At 34.0% G+C, this 25,063-nt stretch overlaps 3 protein-coding genes across 4 annotated transcripts; 1 reads left to right on the top strand and 2 right to left on the bottom strand.

Annotated features, from left to right (window-relative positions):
• Positions 1–3,329: 3,329 nt before the first annotated feature.
• Positions 3,330–9,863, top strand: LOC120276258 (histone-lysine N-methyltransferase family member SUVH9-like). 2 transcript variants are annotated; one of them, XM_039282985.1, is made up of 3 exons: positions 3,330–5,452; positions 9,116–9,642; positions 9,723–9,863. In XM_039282985.1, exon 1 carries the CDS (start codon positions 3,452–3,454, stop codon positions 5,360–5,362), a length of 1,911 nt encoding a protein of 636 aa, XP_039138919.1. In that variant the 5' UTR covers positions 3,330–3,451; the 3' UTR covers positions 5,363–5,452; positions 9,116–9,642; positions 9,723–9,863. The 2 variants fall into 2 exon arrangements, with proteins under 2 accessions (XP_039138919.1, XP_039138917.1); XM_039282983.1 differs by having other exon boundaries at positions 9,116–9,777.
• Positions 9,864–10,134: 271 nt separating this feature from the next.
• Positions 10,135–13,266, bottom strand: LOC120276250 (ankyrin repeat domain-containing protein 13C-like). Its single transcript, XM_039282976.1, is given in 4 exon segments — positions 10,135–10,705; positions 11,483–11,506; positions 11,508–11,534; positions 11,536–13,266. Coding segments are annotated over 4 exon segments (1,968 nt in total). The 5' UTR covers positions 13,123–13,266; the 3' UTR covers positions 10,135–10,375.
• A 4,882-nt stretch (positions 13,267–18,148) lies between these two features.
• On the bottom strand, positions 18,149–23,918 carry LOC120276326. The gene is given in 12 exon segments (XM_039283051.1): positions 18,149–18,449; positions 18,451–18,558; positions 18,602–18,799; positions 18,801–18,923; positions 18,925–19,285; positions 19,375–20,303; positions 20,305–20,976; positions 21,505–21,654; positions 22,151–22,240; positions 22,345–22,480; positions 23,132–23,224; positions 23,826–23,918. Coding segments are annotated over 12 exon segments (2,934 nt in total). The 5' UTR covers positions 23,828–23,918; the 3' UTR covers positions 18,149–18,377.
• Between the last annotated feature and the right edge of the window lie 1,145 nt (positions 23,919–25,063).

Below are 25,063 nucleotides of genomic sequence, written 5' to 3'. Positions count from 1 at the left end.
TTTTATGCATAGGTAATATAAAAATGATAACAAAAGCACCAACAAGGCAGCAACAACAACAACAAGCATATCACAATTATGTCTTTTTATGTTCCATCAATTCAAGATTGGTGGAAGTATAATTAAATGAGCATTCATTGGTAGAAGTGAAAGAAAGAGTTTTAAAAATAAGAATTTTTAAAATATCTCTAATATAATTTTAAAACAAAAACAACTCGTATATAAATAATTTGATAGTGGTTTATAATAAATATAAATTTAAATATATGCAATTTTAAATTTTTATTTCTCATTTAATTTAGTATTAACTATTTGTTTAAACAACTCAAATTTTTATTTCTCATTTAATTTAGTATTAACTATTTGTTTAAGCAACTTAAAATTTATTGGTACGAGAAAAAAAAAAAACATAAATTTAATATAATAAATTTAAAAATAAAACTAATAAATAATTTAAAAATTTTTGTCCTTTTTCCTGGTTGAAGAGTAAGTGTAGTCATATCAATATTTATTGAGGTACAAGCAAAATAGTATTTAATAATATATATATATATATATATATTTATCTCTAACTTATCATTCATTTAAAAACCATTAATTCTAAAGCACTTCAGTACAAAATACTGGAGATATTCATGTAAGATGCTAGATCCATTTTTAGTACTTGCATATATAATTAAAATAATATAAAAATGAAAAATAATTTTAAGCTTATATATATATAATATTAAATTGTATTCCAATTATTTTATCCAAGCCCCCTCAAAACCTATTTTAAATTTTCAATAAACAACTTAATTAATAATTTTATTTATTTTGCTTTTGTGTATTCCACCTATTCATCTACCAGATACAATAACATACGACCCTTTATTTATTTATTTTTATTTATTAGATAGTTAGGAATAAAAAGAGAGTTAAATATTTAATAACCTAAATTAATAAAAAAAACACTTAAGACATTACACCATTTATTTTGATTTCATGTAAAGAAATTGGAATGAGAGTTGACTTGTTTAGTGTTTTAAAAATTTGTTTCTAAATTATGAATAAATCTTTTGAACATTTTTAAAATATATAATTTAAAATTAGGAGAAAAGAAATATAACTCTTAGCTCGTAATTCATTTAAAGTTGATTTGATAATTTTTTTCTAATTCAAAAGTTGAAGGTTTGAATCTTTCGATTATTTATCCATTTTTTTTAAAATAATTAATAATAATTTTTTATTAATAAAATAACTTAATAATTTGGTTTTTTCATATACCCTAGAGATATATGATAAAAATTTGATTTATTTAAAAATTTTTATTTTGATCACTTATAACAATGTTGAAATTAGAAAGGACATATCACGTGACAACATTCATTGGAAAGAGAGAAAGTAAAATTATTTTTATAAGTAAAATTTTAAATGCCACTTTTATTATGTTTGGTTGGGAAAGATTTCAAAATTTAAATATTTTTTTACTTATAATAATTTTTTATAAAAATATTATAATAAACCTAACAAATATTATTAATTACAACTTTAAAATATTAATAAATTTTTTTATTATTTATAATTTATTGCTAACTGTATTTTAAATAAATAATATTTAAAAATTTCAGATTAAAATTGAAGGAAAAATCATATTAAACAAAAAAATATCATATGAGAAGATTGTATATATTAATTAAAGAAGTAACTACATAAAGTAGATATGAGAAAAAAAAATTTAGATTTGATGAGATGGTACCATAATTTTTTATCTGAATTTTTTCGAAATTCGATAATTGATACCCTATTCAAAGTTTTTAAAAATAAAAACCAGATTGGATCTGTATAGAAAGAAAATGAAAACCGGTACAAAATTCAATCCAATTTTTAACATATTCTTATATATTAATAATTTAATATTATATTTAAAATGTTTAGTCTCAGTTAATTATTTCATTTATAATGGAGCAAATTACAATAAAATAAAATAAATCCATTCTCTTTTTCTTTGTTGAAACAATAATTTACTTAAAACAATTTTTTATTCAATATGAAATAAATTATGAAAATTATGTAAAATTTAAATTCTAAACATACTGTAATTACTCGCGTTCAATTAGTGACTCCAAATATTAACATTTAAAATTTTTAATTAATAAAAATATCAGTTAATAATTAAAAATTGTATTTTGAGTTAAAAACCAATTTATTAAATTAAATCCAATAAAATAATTCTTTTGAAACCAAAATTCAAATTTCAAAAGCCCACCAAAGTCCTCCCACTTCACTCCAACCACAATTCAAGTTTGACCCAAAACAATAAATTAAAATAAATATTCATTTCATACCCAACATCCCAAACCAAGAGAAAAAAAACATAACAATTTAAAACACATTAATAAAAAAAATTAAAACCATTATTGTTATAAAATATTCATTTAAATAAATTAATGTCAATTAAGTCCAATATCAAAAAATTCAAACCAAATTTAATTCTGAACTAATTTTTGTATCAAAGTACAAAGTAATTTATATAAAAAATTATTAAAAATAAAAAAAAAATGAAATTTTAGCATTTTTTTAAAAGTGTTTTTAATTATCTAAAAAATATAAACATGATAAATACCTTTTTAAAAAATCACATTTATTTATAATATATATACATATATTTGATTTATTTATGAAACATAGGCAGGAACACATATCTCGAGGCAGATTGACGGCGGATGCCACGTGAGTTTGAGCGCTAAATCTTGATTCCCACTGATTTAGTTGGTCACTCTAGATTACACGTGTCAGAATCTCTGCACACGTGTGATGGTGTCCCTCTGGTGAAATTCCCATTTAGGCCCCAAATTTTAAAGGCGTTAACTTGGCTGCCGTCACAAGATACCTTATCGTGTTCCTCTCGTACTTATCTACTGCTATATAAATATAATAATATATTCTCGAATTTTCAATATATTATATTCTTATTATTATTCCATCAAACAGCAAATACGGTCACAAAACAGACTTGGGCCCATATAATTGTCAGAATATGACCAATCACATGAAGCCACGTCATAAACTGAACCCATTTCCCGCAAAATATATTCAAATAAATGTAGAAAATTTCGTATAAATTAATTAAAAATAAATAAATAAATACATATATATATATATTTCGAAGTACCGCCGAACAGCGACTCGGTGGGGGCCCATAGAACCCAAAAAAGGCAACCAATAGCAAAGAGCCACGTCATCTCCGTTCCCCCTGAGTTCCCCCGAACTCAGGGGCAGCGTGAAAGTACAAAAAGGTCCTTGTAATATTTTATGAATATTTTTTCAGTCCTTTGTCTTCACTAAATCCATCCCCATTCTCTCGATGGCCGGGTTTTGATGTCTTGTTTCGTGTCCCTGATCGCCGGGCAATTTTCATCCAAGACCCTTGAAAATTTTTTAATTTCTTTTTAGTCCCTGCGTCTTCTCCATGGATCCACCTCCACCGTCGCCATTCCCGGACCTCAACCTCAACCTCGACATCGTCCCCTTCGTCAAGCTCGAGCCGAAAGAGGAGCCCTTGGAGGATCTCCCGATCGCCACCGCCTCAACAGCCGCCGACGCCGCCGAATGCCTCCTCTCTCCGGAGGAGCACACACCTCTCCAGAAGCTTTCCCCGTCGGAGGACGCTCTCTTCGCCGAGTACCTTCGTCTTACTCGCCTTTTCCTCTCTTCCATCGAAAGCGGCGCTAGTGGCGGTGCTATCGTCCCTGCGGATGGCTCCAGTGCGGCGCCGGCGTCATCCGCTATCGTTGCTTCGAAGAAGCGCAAGGCTAGGTCGTCTGAGATGGTTCGTGTGTCTTCTCTTGGTGTTCGCGATCAGATCCATTTCCGTGATCTCGTTCGCCACACGCGTATCACCTTCGAATCCCTAAGATTCCTCCTCCTCCGCAACGACGGGTTCTCCGAGGTCTTCGGCCGGCGGACACGCCCAGACCTCAAGGCTGCGGCCCTCATGACCGATAAGAACCTCTGGCTCAATCGCGATAAGCGTATCATTGGTCCCATTCCTGGTGTTTGCATCGGCGATGTCTTCTTCTTTCGGATGGAGCTTTGCGTTCTCGGACTCCATGGACAGGTTCAGGCCGGCATCGACTACGTGCCATCCACTCGTAGCCCGAGCGGAGAGCCCGTCGCCACCAGCATCATCGTCTCTGGAGGGTACGAGGACGATGACGATGGTGGGGAGGAGCTTATCTACACTGGCCATGGCGGCCGCGACCGTAACAACTTCCGCCATTCCGTTCATCAGAAGCTCGAAGGTGGGAACCTCGCACTTGAAAAGAGCCGGCTTTATGGTATTGAGATTAGGGTCATTCGAGGGATTAAATCTGACAGAAGCCCCACGAACAAAGTCTATGTATATGATGGGCTTTACAAGGTTGTGGACTCTTGGTTTGATACTGGGAAGTCGGGGTTCGGAGTGTTCAAGTACAGGCTTGTTAGAATTGAAGGACAGGAGGAGATGGGCACTGGAATTCTCAAGCTTGCTGAAGAGTTGAAGGTGAATCCTTTGACTGCGAGGCCTCGTGGTTACTTGAGCCTTGACATTTCAATGAAGAAGGAGAAGTTCCCGGTAATGCTGTTCAATGATATGGATGATGAACGGGATCCGGTCTACTTTGAGTACCTTGCTCGTCCGCTCTATCCTCCTTCAGTGTTTGAAGAAAAGAGCCTTCTAGCTGGAGGTAATGGTTGTGATTGTGTTACCAATTGTTCTACGGATTGCCTTTGTGCTAGATTGAACGGGGGAGAGCTTCCTTATGATTCCAATGGCTTGCTTTCGAGAGGGAAACCATTGATTTATGAATGTGGGACTGGATGTAGGTGTCCTCCAAGTTGCCCAAATCGTGTGAGCCAGAAGGGATTGAAGCATCAACTGGAGATATTCCGTTCTAAGGAGACTGGTTGGGGTATTCGTTCACTGGATATGATTCGTGCCGGGTCTTTTGTTTGTGAGTATACTGGCATTGTGCTCACCAAGGAGCAAACTGAGCTGCTTGCTATGAGTGGAGCGGGTTTGGTGTGGCCTAATCGGTTTCCGGCCAGGTGGATGGAGTGGGGGGATATATCTGATGTCTTCCCGGGTTTTATGCAACCAAGCTATCCTGCTTTGCCTGAATTGAACTTCTCTATAGACGTCTCCAGGACAAGGAATGTGGCAAGTTATTTGAGCCATAGCAGCACCCCAAATGTGTTTCTGCAGTGTGTCCTGTTTGATCACTATAATACATCTTATCCGCATCTGATGATCTTTGCAATGGAAAACATACCTCCTCTCAGAGAATTGAGCATTGATTATGGGATAGGCGAGGAATGGGTAGCGAAACTAACTGTGTAGTGTGCTGCTCCCTATGTATTGGTAGCATTTTCAAGTGTCCTGTGCTTCTTTATGGAGAAATGATGGTGGTGCACCTGCTTTCATATATCGGTAATAATTTGAATCTTTATATTTTCCATCACCCATATAGTTAATTCAGTCTTCAAGCTCTTCTGCATTCCAGTTTATATCAATTATTGCAATTTTGAAAATCTTCTTTTCATCTCACATTGTGGTGTTGTTTAGTAGTGCCAGGATGAAAGTTCTATAGTATGTCTCTCATACACAACTACTGAGATGATTCTACTATTATTCTACAAGGAGAATTATTTCTGATTTAGACAATTTTTGGTTCATCTTACAAAATATTGTCAAATAGTCACATTAAAAAAGAAACTAGATTGGATGATTCTCATGCACAATCTACGTTAAGTTCTTTATGCATACATGGTAAGTGAGAAGATAACCTACTCTTCGATTCCACTTGTAATCTACAATGAGTCATTTGCAATTTACAAAACTCTTGTTCTTCCTGGGATTGTCGTTTAGTCATGGAAAGAAAATTGAAAGAAAACTATTGTATGCTATGATTTTATTTCACAACATACAAAAGTTTGTCATGACCGCAATGCACGACAAGAAAGCAAAGGCTAGACAGTTGACGCCTTAATGCGACTTGATCGCAACATACAAAAGTTTGTTCGCAAGAAAACAAGTGTTACTCAAGTCATGGGAAAATTGATTTCGTAACTTAGAACATACGCGTTTCTTCTGTTTAGATATATCGGGAACATGTGGATCATATGTTCCCCCCCACGCGATCCTCCTTTATTTTGAGTTTATTTTAGATAATAAATTTTTTGGCTTTGGTTTTTTTCTTTTTCATTGGACACTCCATTGTGATTTTTCTTTGATTTTCAGTATGGACCTTTTAACTTTTGGATTATCTTTATCTCTTTGTTGTTTTTAAAAACTTCATAATTTTTTCATCTCTTTATTATCTTTATAATTTGATTCGTATCTTTTAATTTGATTCGTATCTTTTAAGAGGGATTTTCATGATAATAATTTTATCATATTTTAATTTAAATTTTAGTATATACACGCACACACGAACACATAAAAAAGCTACACACACATATACAGTGTTTTCCATTATAAATTCAATTCTAAGATATTAGTCAATACTTGGATACTTGATAAGTGTCTGTGTCCTAATAACAGTGAAGAAAACCCGTCCAATCTAATTCTACTGTTAATGTATATTACTAGTTATTTGCATATACGACTCTTCTGGTCATCTTGTGCTGTTTAACTTTTTAAGTAGCCACGGACAAAAACTGTATGGCATGGAACCTACAACTGCGATTTTGTTGTTAATCTATTCTCTTAATTGAGGTTCACAACATCTTTTGGCAAACCGTAGTGTTTGATTCTAATAAACAAGGTACTTAACAAGTTTTTTTTATGCATTCATGGCACATAAAAACCTTCCAATGTGATTCATTTTTAATCTAAAATATAGTTTTGTTACCGTTTTCCTACCTAGTTTCACATACTTTTTGACTATTTGAAAGTGACATTTTGCTAGCAAATATTCTTCTAATCATGTTGTACATGAGATGGTAAAATATAAATTCTTTTGCCTCCTGTGTGGCTTGGTTTTTCACTTCTAAAGAAAAAGAACACGCACACAAAAGTTTTATACATTTGCTCTATTAGAGAATTAATTTGCACTGAAGAGAAGCTGTGTTATACAAAAATTTGCTTTGTCGTTAGGATGTTGCCTTCCACATCAAAAACAACTATTTGGTTGGGTCATTTATTTTTATTCTCATTCATATTTTATGAACATATTATGATGATTGTTTGTTAAGAGGGTTCTCATATTGAGTTCATTGTTTTGTGGGAACTACAATGACATGACTAAGAAGTGGAAGTGTATCTTTAGACACTGATAACAGGAGGAGCCTTACATTGTTAAACCTTGAAATCCATAGCTAAGTGGTAAATAACTAATAGCAAGTGTAATCAGTTTGTGGTATTCATGCTCAAGATTACTTTCACATGGACATTTATCAGTCAATGGTGATTAGCAGAAATCATGAGGCCAGATTTAGCAATTTAATTTCATTTTAGATATGACAAGAGTTGGTTTCTTATTGTACAAAATAAACGTATGAATTTTTGGATCACCCAGACGTTTTCCCCATCTATTTAATCACACTGCCTTGTTTGGCTTTCTCCATGCTACTGAACTTGTCAAATAGTAATTATTTCTGGGCAATAATCTATTGGTGATGAATCTAAGCATGCTGGATTAGTTTTGTAAAGTGATGACCTGTTAGGGAGGGAAAAAATAAAACTCGCTGCTTTTGTTTATTTAACACTTTAAGCCTCACATACTAGAGAAATTTTGTTCTTGTGGAGGTTGTTATGAGTATTCAAATTGAACCTTTTCATATCCAATTCATGTTTTCCATTTTTCCAGAAATGCTTTGTAATTGATTAGTACTGTTTAAGTTATCATAGCTATTACAGCTTGTATTTGCCTCAAGGCCCTCGAACAAACTGTACTGAATCTTGTCTCCTTGACTCTTTATTGGTGTAAGATACTTGGTGGCCATATCATAGTCTAAAAGTTGAAAACTTGTAGTGTTTATTTTTATTTAGTTCTGAAGGATCCTAAGGTTCGATATTAGATTGGTTGGGTTGTGGGAACATGCTAGCATTGTTACCTGTATGCAAGAATGGTTGACAACAGAAAGGTTGGCTACTTGGAAAATGCGTGCAATACTATCCAATTCACTTATTGGATACCAGCAATTTGATTGAGATATGGATGTAGCAAATGGGCTGTTATCATTCACATGTGGTTCCCTATGCTGAAAACTCCAATGACTGTAAGACTAAATTGACCTTATCCAAATTAAATATTTAGGGGAATTTTATACTGAAATGATTCAACGCCCACGATTCTCTCAATTGTGAATTTTCCACATAGGTTTGCATATATATATATATATATATATATGCATGATATATACTTCTGTTGTTCAATTTGATTGTGCTTATTTTAATTTTAGAATTTTGGGCTAGCTTCGCATTTAACTGTAGTTCAAGAATCTGAGGTTGTATTGCCATTTCAAACACACAACATGCCAGCTTGTCTGTAACCTATTGTAGCCATTGAGTTCTAATTGAAACACAGTGTGCAACTAGCTATAAGATGTTTCTCTGAATCCCTTTTAGTATTTTTAAATTTTCTGCAATTTTTGGGAATGCCTATCTGAGTGAAGTTTGTCTTCAAATCAAGGTAGCTAATTTAGTCACTTCAAATGTTGTTGATGGCTCTTAATTTGCTTTGCTCTCTGAGTTTGCATAACTTCATCGAAAATGTTAGGATTCATTTATAAGTAGCTAGTCTCTGTATCCCCTTTTGTTATTATTAAATTATGTGACTTTTTGGGATTGACTTTCTTAGTGAATTCTTCTCCAAATTGACGCATCTAATCTAAATCACTTCAAATGTTGTTAATGGCAAACTTATTTGTTCTCTTCTCTATTTGTTCTCTTCTCTAAGTGCATCAAATGTTGGAATGTTAGTATTCATGGTTATTTCACTACCTATATGAATCTTCATAATGTGCCCGAAGTATGTAGTGTATTAGATGCTTCTCTGTGAATTGACCACATAACATACTGAATCGGGATTGAATGTTTTTGAAAAATTTATTACTGATGAAAATTTTTTAATGCTGTCATTCTTCTCAGCTAACCAACTAGAGAATCTTCTGTACTGTTCGGGCGCTGCTGAGGGATTACAACCGAGTACTGATGACGTTATTAATCATCTTCATCGCTCATGCGAAGTTTTTGAAGGAGAATGCAAGGAAGGATCAAATCATCAAGAGTCAACCAGCCATGCATTCATTTTGTTAATGTATGAAGGTTCGAAATCGCTGTAAGACTAATTCTGAAAAATGGTTGTAGTGTTCTATGACCGCAATTATTAAAGGAGCATCTGTAAAATATATGTACATTATCCAATCCCATCTTGTAACCCAATTAATCTGCAAAGAATGTCTACAAACAGGGATTGCATAGATGACTGAATGCGCAAGTCATGTTTATTCTCAAGAATCTTAACTTTGCTTGAGATTCAAGATTTCCGAAACAAGTTATGTAGAGATGATGAGGAAGACTACTTGTTTTCAATGGATTTCAATGGCAGCTCTACTGGTTTATGTTCTTGTTGTACATGCGGGAGCAACACAGGCGCGTCTATGGTCGTCGGACCGGTGAGTAACAACTCTAACTGCATCAACATTTATGTGAACAACAATGTGCAGGGTATGACCAACTCTGTTGTGCTTGGAAGCCAAGTGGTTATGAGAGATCCCGGAGTCAGAATAACTTTGCAGTTGTGGCAACCTGAGATCATCAAAGAGCCGTCTACGATGGAGCGTTTGGGAGCTGAAGTTGCATCTCTTTTAAGAATGACTTCCTGTTTTTTCTTGTTTGCATCTCTGAGTTTCATCTTGTTATGCATGTTGTTTCTTTGGAAATATAGCAGGTTCTAGGGAAAAAGGCTGTGCCCTATGAACCAAAAACAAATGCTTTGTTTGTGTGTTAATTTTCAGGAAATCTTTATATCATCAAACGACGAAATTACCATCAATGGTTTACATGTTTTGTTTACAGAAATAATAAGTTTCGAAACAATTTAAAGGAGTTCATGAATTCTCAGCAGCAGTAAAAACAATTGAACATATTTCATCACAAATGTCATATGAATGTAATTTTGAATCATAAGAAATGGATATTTTGGTTCAGTACTTTCACAGGATTTTACATAAACCATCCCCTCACTAGGGTTTGCTTGGAAGTAACATTGTCCCATAACTGCAGTTCCGAATCAGTTTTTCGTGGCTAGTAACTTCACAACATTCCGACAGAGAATGCCGATGAGCATCAGGTCGGAGTCACTGCTCATTGTTCACAGATTTGGAGAATGATCGTTGTCGATGAGTTTCATTGCGGTTGAGTTCTTCCCTTCTTTGACTTACCCTTGCTCTCTTGCATCTGCTTTTTCTTCGCCTCCGGGGTTATCCAAGTGTAACCGGATGGTATCATGAAGGGGTCTTGGATATCTTCGACACGGCTGCTGGGCCCCAATGTTGATGGGTAATTGGCTCGGTAAGGAGCTTTTATCCATTGAAACCAGGAGCTCGAGGACTGCACCATCGGACTCTTGCTAATGGGGCTTGAAGGCGGAGTCGAGAACTCTTCTGCTGGTGGTAGTTCTTCGAACTTTGTAAATGTAACTATAACTCGAATTGTAGGCACTACCGGAATTGCAACCTGAAAACATGAACAATTGATCAAACAGGTCAAAACAAAATTCAGTTTCCTGACAAATAAAAAACCAGAACTTGCTTAAATGTAAAAATAAGAAAAAAAAGAGGACTCACTAAAAACAAAATGAACAGTCAACTGAAGAACAACAAAAACAACAGATTGATACCATTGAAATATTTCATAAACCAATCAATGTATAAGAACAAAACCTCGATAAGTCTTCAATCTGTTTCAGATCTAGACAAATTCACAAAAACATGTCTTTTTCTTCCTTAAAGAGTAATGGCTCAGAATAAATGAAGCTGGAAATATATGCAACAAATCAGAATTTATCAATGAAATAGTTTATTTGGCTTGGACAAAATTATTCATTGGTGGTAATGTCGATTAACTTTTAGCAAAAACAAACTAAAGGTCGAACATTCTGTTTAGAAGCATTAGTAATTTGATAAAATTCAAAAGCCTAACAAACACCGAGGTCATGAAGAAACAGTCCTGATAATTAACATATACATAATCATAACAAGTAGTAGTATATCATGGAAAACAAGTTCAGATAGCAAATAGCATCATGCTCATTTTATTTCCTTCACAATAATCAACAAATACAAGCGTGTCCTTCAATTGCACATATATATATATATATATATTATTATATATTGAGTCAGAGTATCCAACAACAATCAGCATTATAGACAATAATTATAGAACACATTACTTCAAGAATTAGGTTAAAGTGCAAAATAACAAAAAGCTTTCATTATATAGTTCAGCACATACCTTGACAGGAAAAGTCCCAGCTGGGAAGCTTTGTTGTGAGCAACTCTCTCAAACCGACGGATTGCCTTAACCTTATTCGCGAGTATATCAAGCAAAGGTAGAAGCTCATCGGTGCGAAGAGGAAAATCTGGTGAAAGCCAGAGAACCGGCCTCAAGCCTTTCTTATACTCACTCTCCTTACCACTATCTTTGCGCCGGTGTGCATTTTCCGAACTAGAAGCAGACTTTTTTGACTCCTTGTCTCTACCCTTTCTGAAATCCTCACTCTTAATAGGAATCTCAATTGAATGCCTTCCCTTCTGAATCTTAGCCGGTGAATCCCCAAGGAGATCACTCACTTTCTCATCGATACAAAGTGAGTTCCTCGGTGGCATCATCTTCTTCTGCTCCTCCGGCTTTTGACTCTGCCCTCTCTTCCCCCAGTTACCAAACCATCCTTTCTTATCACTCCTAACGTCACCACCACCACTACTACTAGTACAAGAGCTCACACCCTCAATAGGTATCTCCCTACGTTCATAACAACTACGTCGGTGAGCCACATAATCATCAGCAACACCATCTTCAACCATATCAGAACTCTCCATTTTCAATGCATTCTCAAGCTGCCTGCGCTCCTCCGCCGTCAATATATCCTCATAATCCTCACTTTCAGTATCATTCTCATTGCCCGGAGCAAAGAACTCATCATCATCCATCGGCGCACCGGGCACACGCCTAGACTTCACACTAACAACAACATGATGCATATCATAAACCTTGGCCTTCCAAGAACCAACCATCTCCGTCTTCTCCTGCCTTCTCCAAGTCAATTGTGGAAACAACACTGCCTGTGTAACATCGATCCCCGGACGAAAAATGTTAGCTTGAGACATTGCTGTAACCTCTTGCTGAATCTCAGCTTCACTAGCCTGAGCTCCAGCACCATCCAAGGCATTCATCACCTCCTTATCCTTGTGAGAAATCATACACAGAGACCCCGGCAACACCTTACCGTCCTCCGATCCATCACCGAGAAACAATATACTCTGATCAGACCTCTGAATTCTCAAACCATCAAAACCAGCCAATGTCATGTCAGCTCTGAGATTTGAACCTCTCTTCCAAATCTTATAAGTATCAGAAGGAGCAATCCTGGAGATGAATGGAATCACAGAGCTTTCAAAATGGAAAGTGAGCTCCATGTAGAAATCTCTCATCCTCTTCATAGCAGCAACAACCCTGGGGAGTCTCCTGCACCATTTGGCCCAAGCCAAGGGTTGATAATGGCGGACAATGATCTTGGCTAGGGTTTCCTCGCGGGTGCAAATAGCTTCTTGGAGCGCGCTCCAACCTTGCTCGTTCTGGAGACTCCAATCGGCGCCAGCAGCCATGAGCATCTCAGCGGCGGTGGTGTCAGCAAGCTTGACGGCGAGATGGAGAGGTGTTTCACGATTGGGGACGTCTCGGCGGTCAATGATGGCGGAGATGGCGTCGGCTTTGTCTTCCTCGGCGATAGAGGCAGCTTCGGTGCGGATCTCGGAGGGCTTGGCGAGGGAGGGGAGGGTGTCGAGGATGCGCTTCAGGGCGGCGTAGTCGCGGGTGATCACGGCTTTGTGGACAGGGCTATGCGCGTACTTGGAGACGTCCATGGCCGCCATTATCGCAGCCAAGATGCGAGCTTTTGGTGATGAATCACAAGGGATTAAAACCCACCACCATGGCCAACACCTCCGAGGTCGAATCAACGATCAGATAGATCCAAAGAAACGCTACAAAGATCTCATCTCGATGAGCAAAAACGAATTTTTTTTATTGGGTGGATCCACGAGAGAAAGAAAAAGCAGAGAAAAATCAAAGAACGAGAACCAGAAAAAAAGCCAAGAAGAAAAAGAGAAAAAGAAAGATTAGATTTTTGATAAGAAACTTGAGAAGAGATCTGAAGAAAAAAAGTTCAAAGATTTCGATTTTGGAAACGAATTTTAAAGATGCAACACTGATTGAAGAAGAAGAAGAAGAAGAAGAAGAAGCAAAGAAAGGGAAGGAAGCAAAGATAAGAATGAAAAGAAGAAGAGGAATCAAAGCAAACAAAAATTTTTTTTTTCTCTTTCTCTAAAAATTCAGATGACTCACTCTCTACAAAGTAAAAGTGATGAGAGAAGAGAGAGAAAGAGAGAAGGTGGAGGATGATGTATGGAAGGGGTTTCTTTGAATTTTATTTATTTAATATATATATATATATTTATTTTTCTTTATTTATATTTTTATATTTTATACATACCCTTGTGAAAAAAAAAAAATTGTGCATATTTTATTGACAATTTTAAAAGTTTTCATTAGAAATATAATTACAATATGGCTAAACATCATCTGCGGACGTTCGTAGAGCGTCCACAGATGATGTACAGTAATTTTAATAGGATTGGACGACCGTGATTGATTTAGTTATCGTCATCGAGATTGATTGGATGGCTCGATTAAAAACACCAGCAGATCCTACTTTTTATCGCAGACGTATAACTGATATCGCTCATTATCAGACGAGTGTCGCCGTGATTGAACTAATCCGGCGGTCATATCAACGCTCAGCGATTACGAATCTGTGAACGTTAGCAGAGGATGCATCCTCTTATAATATACCCTGTGAAAGTGAGATTGATATTAGTTATTACACTAATAAATAAATAAATACTAAATTGATTTTTAAAATTATTTAATTTTTTATTTAAATATTTTATAACAATCAACTGGGAGGTCTAAAGTCAAATTTCAAAATTGGACCTTTCTAACTTATTTAGTAAAAACTAATTTTTATTTGATTTTTTTAATAAATGCTTATATGAGATGTTAATTTTTTATATGGCTTGCAGGATTCAATATCACTTAAAATAGATATAGTTTAAATTTACAGTTAAAAAAATAAAAATGAAATGTATCAATATAAATAAATTTAATTTTTTGTAATTAAAAAATTGTAGATTACCTTGGAAACAAAAGTGACCTACATTTGAAATAAATATTTAAAAGAATATAAAAATAATTTTAAAAAATTAATTAAAAGAAGATATAGAATTGATTAAATATTAAATTAAAATAATTTAATAATTTATTATATTATATTATATTAATTAAATATTAATTTTTAAAATTTTAATATGTTAATTTATTATAATAAATAATTACTTAAAGCCCCCCACTAATGGCTTATTTATGAATTCGAATTCTTACGTGTGTCTTGATATATATATATATATATATATATAACATAGATTAAGAGAGGTTTATTCTTCTATAAATTTTCCGTAAATGGTTTATAATCTTGTTTACTAGAAAACTAATGGGTCAAAAAATTTATATATATATATATATATATATATATATGATTGTTTTTTGTGTTTTCTTTCTTTATTCTTGTGTTAAAAATAAAAACATTTTATGTTTAATTTCTCATGAGCATTTATAATTTAGTTAAATTCAGAATTAATACACATGTTCATTGTTTAGAGACAAAGTTGGAAAAATGGAGCCATCTCTAATGAACTTCATAATCAAACATTAGTAGTAATGTATCTTATTTATTTATTTATTTATTTCGCTGTCATGCTTGTCTTTTTTCCTCCGTGTTTTCATAACAACACAACTAACCAAGAATTTATTATTTTAAAAGTCATTCTCAACCTGCTTAAATTGACCAAACCAATTCAAATACCAAACACCTTAACAACATACTTGGTCAAGAAAATTCAATAAATTTTATTATTATTATTTATGATATAATGTATTTATGCATCATAGCAGATGCACTATTAGTCTATAAATTAAATTTTTATTTTGTGATTCATAATATATTAATTAAAAAGATGGGGATCCTGCCCTCAAATTATTCTTTTTGGTAAGGAGGGGGTATGAAATTTTTTAATTAGATTTCATTCAAATTACAATAATATAATATAATATGAATAACTTGCCCTCAAATTATTCGTTAGCTAAGCTCGTCATCTTTTTACTCATCTTCTTTATTGCTTTTTTTCTAGTTCTGTTTACTGTTATTCTCATCTCTGGTGAGAATACCAGCTTTTCTTATTATTATTTGCCAGTTTGATTTATTTTTACTTACGTATTTTTGTTCTCTCTCCTCTCTTTTTAATAAATTTGTGATTTATCCATTTTATTACTTGCTATTCACTTGGTTTTTGGTCAATAATAACATTATATTATGCAGGGGAGATGCCTGAGTGGCTCAAGATTTAGCATTAATGTAGACTTTTGTTTATCAAGTATTTGAATCCCACTCCATTTGTTTTTGATAATTAACCAGCATTATTCATCACAACAATATATTAAATACTAATCTATACCCTTATTCCAATCCAAAACTCTCATTTGATAGAGATTTTCTATTCCTAATTACATTACTTTGATTTAATAAAATCTCTAAAAAATCCATAGAAAAAAGATATTATATAATTTAAATAAAATTATTTTTAATATTACTCTTGTATATATTTACAGTTTTAGGTTTTATATAACAAGTTTTTAATTTATAAATTTTTTTTTTCTTAATAATAACTTGACTTTTAAAATCGAGAGCCAAATTACAATAAAGAAATTCATTGACTAATAAATAATAATAGATGTAGACCTCTTGGAGTCTTCACAAACAGTCTCCTATATAAGATATTCGTACTTTTATACTTTGTTCACATTTTTTTAATATGATTTGTCTATTTTGTAAAAAACAAAAAATTATTTGTAAATAAAATGAAAAATTTTTGTTGTATAAAATAATTACTTTACCACTTTTTGTAGCTAAAAAGCTAGAATTTCAAAAAGAATATATTTTCGATTTGGTTTGGAAGACCGTTCATCTGAACCGTTCTAGATCTCTACAAAGTGATTTTTCTTTACATTTATTAGACTTGTTTTCTCTTGTTCTGGTTTATTCTTATTTCACTCCCAATGGACATCTTTGTTTTTTGTATTTTTTTCTTCTATACTTTGTATTTTGAATTTATATTCTAGTTTTTTAATGTATTTTCTTTTATCTATTTTTTAAAAAAATAACAATTTTTTTTATATAAAGAAAAATCAAAGAATGAACTCATTCTCATCACTCTCAAGTTTCTGAGAAATCAACTCACTCTCATAACTGTGAAGTTAAGTAGCTTATTAATCTTATCAAATAAATAAATAAATAAATAAATAAATAAATTTTATAAAATAAAATAAAAACACCCACACACACACACACACACACACACACACACATCATCATCATCATAATATTATGATTTTTTTTTTCAAAATTTAAATTCAAATAAAAAAAGGACATCCAAAAATTACATTTACTAAAAGCCATAAATAAAGAGAGTTGGGGGGAAAAACAAAAGCTGTCTGCTTTAGAGCAGCAGCAGCCCATCTCTGAGCAACACACAGACCATACCATTGCATTGATATTGATCCCTTCTCTATCTCTCTCTTTCCAGTAATAATACATAGATAGATAGATAGATATATAGATAGATTGATAGATAGATAAATACAAAGATATAGAGCCTTTGTTTCTTTCTCTGCATGCATGATAGCAGGAAACCCGGGCTAGAGAGGGGGACCTCTAAATATACTTTGAATCAAGAGCAGATCACCATTCCTCTCATCTTTTCTTTTGTCCTCACGTGATCCTCTCTGCATCATAAATTATATATATATATATATATATATATATATATGTATGTATTTGGTAAAAAGCTTCACATTATTATGGGGAATACAAAAGACTCTCTATATCTGTTTTCTTTTTCTCTGTTGTTTGAGTCAAAGATGCTTCTCTTTCTTCACTCCACTTCATTTGTTATATGTATATGTATTTATATATGATCATTAGTATCATCATGTTGTGTTTGATTAATTGTTTAATGTTTAATGAATGGGAATGAGAGGGCAATTATGGGTGGGGATTTGAATGGCAAAGTGGAAGTTGGTTGGAAGCATTGTCCTGGTTATTAAGGGGCTGCACTGCACTGCACTGCATTGTGTTTGTTTTTCTTTATATATATATATATATATATATATATATATATATATATATATTATATATACATACATACACATTTTAGCTGTGTTTGTCATTCATGATCAGCTTGTTCTGATAATGTTTTCATTATGTAACATCTCATTTAGACTGGTTCTCACATGATATCTTCTCTGGAAATGCTTTGTTTATTGACTGGCATGTGACCTTTCTCTTTCTCTATAACTAGGCTAAATCATATGTGAGGGAAGGGTGAAATGGTCTTTTCAATCCAAATAAGAGAAAAATAAAACCCCCTTAATTGTAGATAAAAGCCAAAATTATTTATAATCATTTGGCTTTACCTAAAATAACAAAATTTATTCCTGGTATATATACCAGACTCTATTTTTTTTTTACCAAAATGAGAGCGGCTATTCCGCTAATAAAGACAGGAGCATGCACAAACCCCGTCGAAAGCAAGTGAAAAAATAGGTGCCCTGTACACGGTAGCGAGACCACCCGCACATAACTACTACACAATCTCAGAAATGTGCCATCACTCATAATTCAAGCTCTCACAATTTGTGAAGAGTTATAATAAAAACCTGGCTATCAATAGACAACTTGCTCGATGATAACCAGATCTCTTCTTGTTCTTGATATCAATCCAAATAAGAAAAGTCAAGAGTTACAGAACAAAGACAAGCAAGCCTCAAATGTGGCTTCATTTGACAAATCATAGGATCTCTTGAACAAGTTACAATCCAAAAATGTGAGACAAAGTCAATGCTAATTACAATAACAATGTTTGTTTTTTGTTTAGCTTTTGCATTCAATCAAGAGTATTTTGTACAACTTGCACTTCCATTCTACCGCTTGGAAGTGAAAACTTGGTTTGAAGAATCAGGACTTGCTAGTGAGATCTATCATGTGAGAAATTACATCTTCAAGACGAGAAATATGAGATGAGAATGCGTCTTTTTAGTTCCGATGATTCGGTTTGTGCAATGGCATTGTTCATGACCTTCAAACCATTCTGCAACAATTCCATACCTTCATCAATTCCATTTGGAAGCTTTCTTCTCTTTGACCTTCACATGATCTTCATTGGCATTGATAGCCTCCACTTTTTCGGACTGAATAACTTGAGGAATGATATTATCTATCTTGAAGTTTTTCTTTAGTATCATACCTTCCTTGGCAAGACAACTAAGCTGCTCTTTGCACGGAATGACAGCCGATAAAGCTACTTCTTTCTCAAGATAAGCCTTCAATTCAGACATGAACCTGTCCTCATTGGCTTCATGACCAGTGTTTACATCGAAATGAAAGAGCTGCATCTTGAGGAACAAATCGCCAAAGTTCAGTCCAGGAAGTGCGAGCAGCAAAATAGCCGAATGCAGCAATTGCTAGATGGATAAATGCCCAATGTCGGTCCCTCAGTAAAAGCATGGTACAAATCATATATTGCTGAACAAAGAGTGCTGTCTTCTCCTTCTGCTAGTTCCATGTGACACAGCTTTGCCATGAAGGAAGCAAGAGAAGGTTTTACCTGATAGAATAAAGCATTAGAATCTGTGGAAGAACATGAAACAAACAGGGTTTTCAGCTCCAAGATGAGTTCTCCAATATCATTACGAGCATAAACATGTTTCATGTTTGAGATTATATCCAGCGCTGCGCTCAGAAGTTTTGCATGATTTTCCTTGGTACTGTCGGTGGCTTGTTTGTAACTGTGAAGGAGAGAGATTGCAAACCTCAGGATCTGGGATGCCAGTTTTTCATCAATGATAGAAGATTCCTTGATCTGGCTGCAAAAGAAAATTTTTGTCAGACAATTTGATTTTATGAGAAATATCTTAATAATCTAGAATTTCATTCACAAACATATAATACTTACCAAGACAGCAATGCAGATGACAGGGCATACACAGGCAAACCATGTAATCCAGATATGCAATCTTTTGTCTCATGCTCTTTGAAATAATTCTCAAGAAATCCACAAAATTCAGACTGAACCTTTTGATTGGCAATAATTTTCACATTATCTGATAACGAAAGCAGTGGGAAGCCCTCCAAGATTAATGTCATGGAAATGATGGAGGATAAATAAAAATCATTATCACTTAGTATGGAATTGAAAACTTGGTCTATGGTGGTCGGTTTCGCATGAGTAAGCAGTATACATATTGATCTTGTCATCTTTCTCAAAGGGCAAAAGGGTGTGAGGGATGATTCGGAAGAAGCTATGGTCTTCAACATTGAAAATAATCCGTCAACCATATGATGGACCATATCTACTTCTGCATGACGTATTAAAAAGCACCATAGCTCCATAACAAGCTCTTGGCAAAGAAAGTGTGGATGGAGGAAATTACAGAGTAGGAAAGTTTCTACCTGTGTCCAGGCAAGGTGTGAAGAAGTTGCAACTAACATGAAGGTTGTCAGTGTATGTAAAGTAAATGAAAACATCATTTGCCAGACTACCCCAGGAGAACTAGAACCACATGATATTGGTATCTCTAAACCAAGAATAGAAGCATAGATGTCTTCGTGCATCAGAATATCCAGCAGACAATCAAGCTTACACGAAATTGAAACTACCATGTCCTCTTTGAGGGCCTGAGAAGTTTTGAGTAGATTAAGAAAAACCACAACTCGGCCAAGCAGTAACATGTTACTTGTAGGTGTAGCATCACAACTCATAGTAAATATACCATCCAGGGAAATTGATATGCTATCAGGAACAAAACCTTTATCCAGGCACATCAAATCAGAGTTCATTGGGGCCGTGAATAACCAGTCTAAAATCTGGCATCTGCCATCAGAAATTCACATCAGCTGAATTTAGTAGAGTATGCAGTAGTAGAAGTGCGGTAGGCTCCACTAGTTCTACCAATCCCTCACTCACAGATCTGAGATGCATTTCATTGCCCCATAAGACGCTCAAAGTCGAGATAGATAGAACACATTGAGTTATTTCCTTGAATATACCAATGGCTTCACGTGGATAATCAGATGATATGCGGACAGCATTTATCAGAAAAAACTTAATTGGTAGAAATGCCCTTTTAGCATCAGAGATCGGCACTGTTTCTCTTGGAAATGAGGACCATGATTCTGTAGCACACCGTAGAGATTCGGTGGCCAGTGATACCAGGGATAGTATAATGTCTCCTACGTTCAGCCTCTCAACTTGAATACCTTTAGTCAGTTGCAAGAGAGAAACAACACCTTTCCATGACAAATTTAGTATGGTCACCAGGCTCCCTCCACCTGAAGCCGCAAAAGTTCCCAGTTCATATAAATTCTCTATGGTGCTTGCTGTTATGCTGATGAAATGACGGGCATAATCGATCCTAGTAACAGAATCCACATTTCTTCTATTCAATTTATAAGAATCCAAGTCGCTGGCTTGAGCATATGCCCTACATAGCTTTATTAAGGCATCCAGGATAACCTGAACCATCTTAAGTACCTCTGAAGCAATGGAATGAAACCTCTGTTGAATAGAAATCATTTTGGTAACGTTCCGAAAGATGAGAAGATGATGGTAAGTTCTTCAATAGTATGAAATTAAATTTGAGCATATAATATAAAAACTACACCTACACTCAATTATGAAAAAAGTGTAACTTATAATCCTATGAGCACTACAGGCACAAGCCACTTAAAGACTTGAGAATGGTTGTACCGCCACTTTCATGGGTGTGCTCCCTTGTTGAAAGTGTACTTGTATTTTTGCCATACCTATGTTAGTACAAGCATCTGATTGGTTTTTCTTTCACAAAATTATTCTCATATATCTAAATATTTACAAGGATATTCTCATCTTAAGGATGGCACAAGTCTCATAGTGGTTTCAGATATTTTGTTATCACTTCATTTAGTTCTATGATGATACAAATACAATCAAAAATATGAAAGTGTTAGTTTTGATAGGCAATGGAAAAGACATCACTAGGAGTCAATGCGGGTTTTCCCCGTCAGAGTATGCAAAGTATCTAAGGTTTTAGATAAAACGAGTTACCTGGATCTCCAATATTGAACTTTTTGTAAGATTCAGCTGCTCCAAAATGAAATCTTCAATAATATGCATGTCTACCTCTTTTCCAATGACGGGAGATCTAGTCAACTTAGCTATTGAGGCCGAGGAGAAATTTAAAGAATCCAAAATTATCTGAAACACCAGAATTGCAGTCATAGGAGTAATGAATTGCAACCTATGGTAAATATAATAAAAAATACAAACTATTTAGCATGAATAAAGAGACTAATAATATCCAGAGCCTATCAAACAACAATAATAAAGTAAGGCAAGAAATCAAGTACATGAAAATTAGAAGAGCATCAAAAGCATTATACAACCGATTTAGTTGAAGAAAGATAGCTCTTGTTAACTACAGATCCAGACTTACAGATTAACCTAGATAAGTACAGCATTACATACCTAAGAAATAAAGGGCCAGCCCAATGCACAGGGCATTAGGAACTACAAAAACCTGAGTAAAATAGCTTGGAAAAAAGACTATTTGTCATTATTTGTATCATTATGCGTTAAGACAATGTAGTGTCCTTTCATGCCAAAATAATAATATTTAGTATTTGCATGAAACACGACAGGAACAATGTCAAAATCAGTCAGCCACAGACAAGGACATGCTTTGGATTGGTACCTGAAAAAATATAATGGAATGCTGTTCCTCTGCCAATTCTCCAAATGACTCAACCGCCATCTGGAGGTACTTTCTGCACCCCGAGCTGGCCTAAGAGATGATACTTGCATGTTAACTCCTTTCACCAAATAAGTGGATGTAAGAAGTGAAGAACATATGAAATAATTAACTATTTAGTTCTTGAGTACAAGTACCTTCGTTCCAAGTATGAGAAATTGGGTGAAACAATTGGATTCAACTGATTCCACATATTGGGCAGCTACATTCAGAATCTTCTTGTTTAGTATGCACTGTGATATATCCAAGCATGCTGGCTCCACCCAAAGTGTCCACAGTGATGTTAAGATAATCAATGGAATGAAGAATATTGCCATCCAATGCAGAAAAAAAGTTTCTTAGAGTTAGAAACTGGAGTCACGTCAAATCAAGAGCTCTTTCAGGTGCCAATATTGGCGATCAATATTGACACACACATATATATATTGAAAATAACCAATGATCACCTTGGAAACATTAAGAGCCCGAAATAGGAAGAACAAAGAACATACACATATACTACAACAAATCACAAAATTAGAATTCAGTATCTTGATTATGGTTATAAAAAAAAACACACACACAAAAAAAGGGTGGAGAAAGCAACCCTTTCGAAGAACCCATCAAAAACTAACTTTTCAACATTTGCCAGCTAGGTCATATTAAAGCAACATTTGAGGAAAGATCTTTGCAAGAGTTTTATGCAGTAGAACGCAAATTAATGTCACCCCTCCTTCACCATTTGAAGTAAACTTCCAACAATACTATCCACCTTAAAATGCAACAGCCTATAATAGAAACCAAAGTAGCTGTAAATGCAGAAATAAAACACTGAAACGAAATAGTGCTTCATTCAGGAATTCTTCCGAAAATTCACCTCCAAATCAGATGTAATGGACACTGAATACTGAAAATGAACAAATAAGAGATGAAATTAAGGATACTATAAGATGTTGGACTAGAAAAACTACGTCAGATGTCTCAGATTGATATGAAATCTCCAATTTGGCTAATAAGTGAAACTCGAGTTTCCACATCCTGTCAAAGAAATGATCATCAAAATTTATGAGTGATGTTCAAGACTTGAACCAGGAAAACTAGCACAAAAACAAAGGAGTACATATACCTTAGGCAAATAAAATGATGCTCCATTGTCAAAAAATAATAATAATAATAAAAATAAATTAAATGATGCTCTTATGTATCATAAGGAAAGCCATGAACTTTGTGCAATATAGGGAGGCAAAACGTCAACTATTTTGAGAGAAACACAGATCATTATATTATCTCACAAAAACTTTGGTCCCTAACATCCAAATTCAAGAATGTTTCTATAATATCTATCTATGGTTTGTAACTTGTCTTCTTTTTATTTTTCGTTTTTAGAAATTCACAGAACCCTGCGAACTCAGCTTGGTATCCAATCAACAAGATCCCACATTTCAACAAAAATCCATTTTTTATAGATAAACACATCTCAACACTATCCCAATTAAAGAAGAATTCAAGAAAACACACAACCAAACTCAAATCAGAACTGAATTAAGAAACCCTAAATAAGAACCGATCTGATACCAAATCAGCGAAAGCAAAGCATCAGAGCAATCAAAATCACAAATTTAAGAGTGGAATAGCTCACATCTGAAGCCTTGATGGCTTCCACGAGGCTCCGCAGGTCGCTCCTCTTGCTCTCCCCCTCCATTGCTGCCCTCTCTCTAGCTTTCAGTTTCCCGCCCTCTTTCACGAGTTTGCGCCTCCGCCCAAAATTATTTGTATATTAAAAAAAAAGTTACTTTATTAACAAAATACGAATAATTTATACATCTGTAAAAAAATATTATTAAAGTAGATATATTATCTTCCCATAAAATGTTTCAAAGAATAAATTTAAATATTTTTATTATATTTAAGTTTTTATTTATATTACTTATAACATTAGAAATTAAAAAAATATTAATTATACTTATTTATTTATGGAATAAATGTCTAAATGATTTTTGAAATCCAAGATATAATAGTTTTTTTAGAAATTGTTTAATTATATTATTTTTTATACATAATATTATTTTAAAACTCCTCATAAAAATTTAAAGACTTTGATGTGAAACCGAAGAAATGCGTAGTTAAATTATAAATAAAGTGTTAATAGCAAATAGACAGAATGAGAATACTATAAAAATATTATAATAATACTGTTCACACAATGTTTTATATCAGTATTTTTTATGGTATTGTTTCAAATGAGTTTAGTAGGTTATTTGTGATAAGACTTTCATCGCCTCATATTATTTATAGTCAGATTAATTATAATTGATGTATCATTATACTTATTTATTTTTTATAAATTCTTAATAGAATAAAACTTGTTGTATCGTTTGTAAAAAAAATTATTAATATATATATATAATTAAATATTATTATTTTTTCCATTAAATTTTATTTAATAAAAAAGTAGAAAATGGAATAATTAAGATCATACGACCATTTTCTACAAATATCCGTTCATCATGCCACAATTAGCTCAAATGACCAACAAAACTCTGATTTTCAAAGGCTAAATTGCACGAATCTGAAAGCATGGTTAAATGATCAGGATGCAGGAATCTCTAATTAAGTGTTGACTTACTAAATTATTTATTTATTTTTTTAATTCGCAATTAATTGACTCTCCACGCGTTCCAATCCACGAAACGCTCGCGTTTCGTGCAACCACGTCGGTGAACCGAGGTCCCGCCGGCTAAACTGGTGCCAGCACGACGCGTTGCCACGTGTCGGAGCGTGACTGGCCAGCGCATGCCAGAGAGAACATGTTAAGTAGGACCAGGTGGGCAACGCACATCGCTATCATCCGCCATCAAAACGCATCGAGATTGGATT

Source organism: Dioscorea cayenensis, chromosome 2, assembly GCF_009730915.1.
Source record: "Dioscorea cayenensis subsp. rotundata cultivar TDr96_F1 chromosome 2, TDr96_F1_v2_PseudoChromosome.rev07_lg8_w22 25.fasta, whole genome shotgun sequence".
Lineage (NCBI taxonomy): Eukaryota > Viridiplantae > Streptophyta > Magnoliopsida > Dioscoreales > Dioscoreaceae > Dioscorea > Dioscorea cayenensis.
Note: the sequence above shows the minus strand (reverse complement) of the source record. Positions and strands in the feature narration are given on the sequence as shown.

Excerpts from the sequence above, each read along its gene's own strand:
- LOC120276258 (XM_039282985.1), top strand. The coding sequence starts at position 3,452 with ATGGATCCACCTCCACCGTCGCCATTCCCGGACCTCAACCTCAACCTC.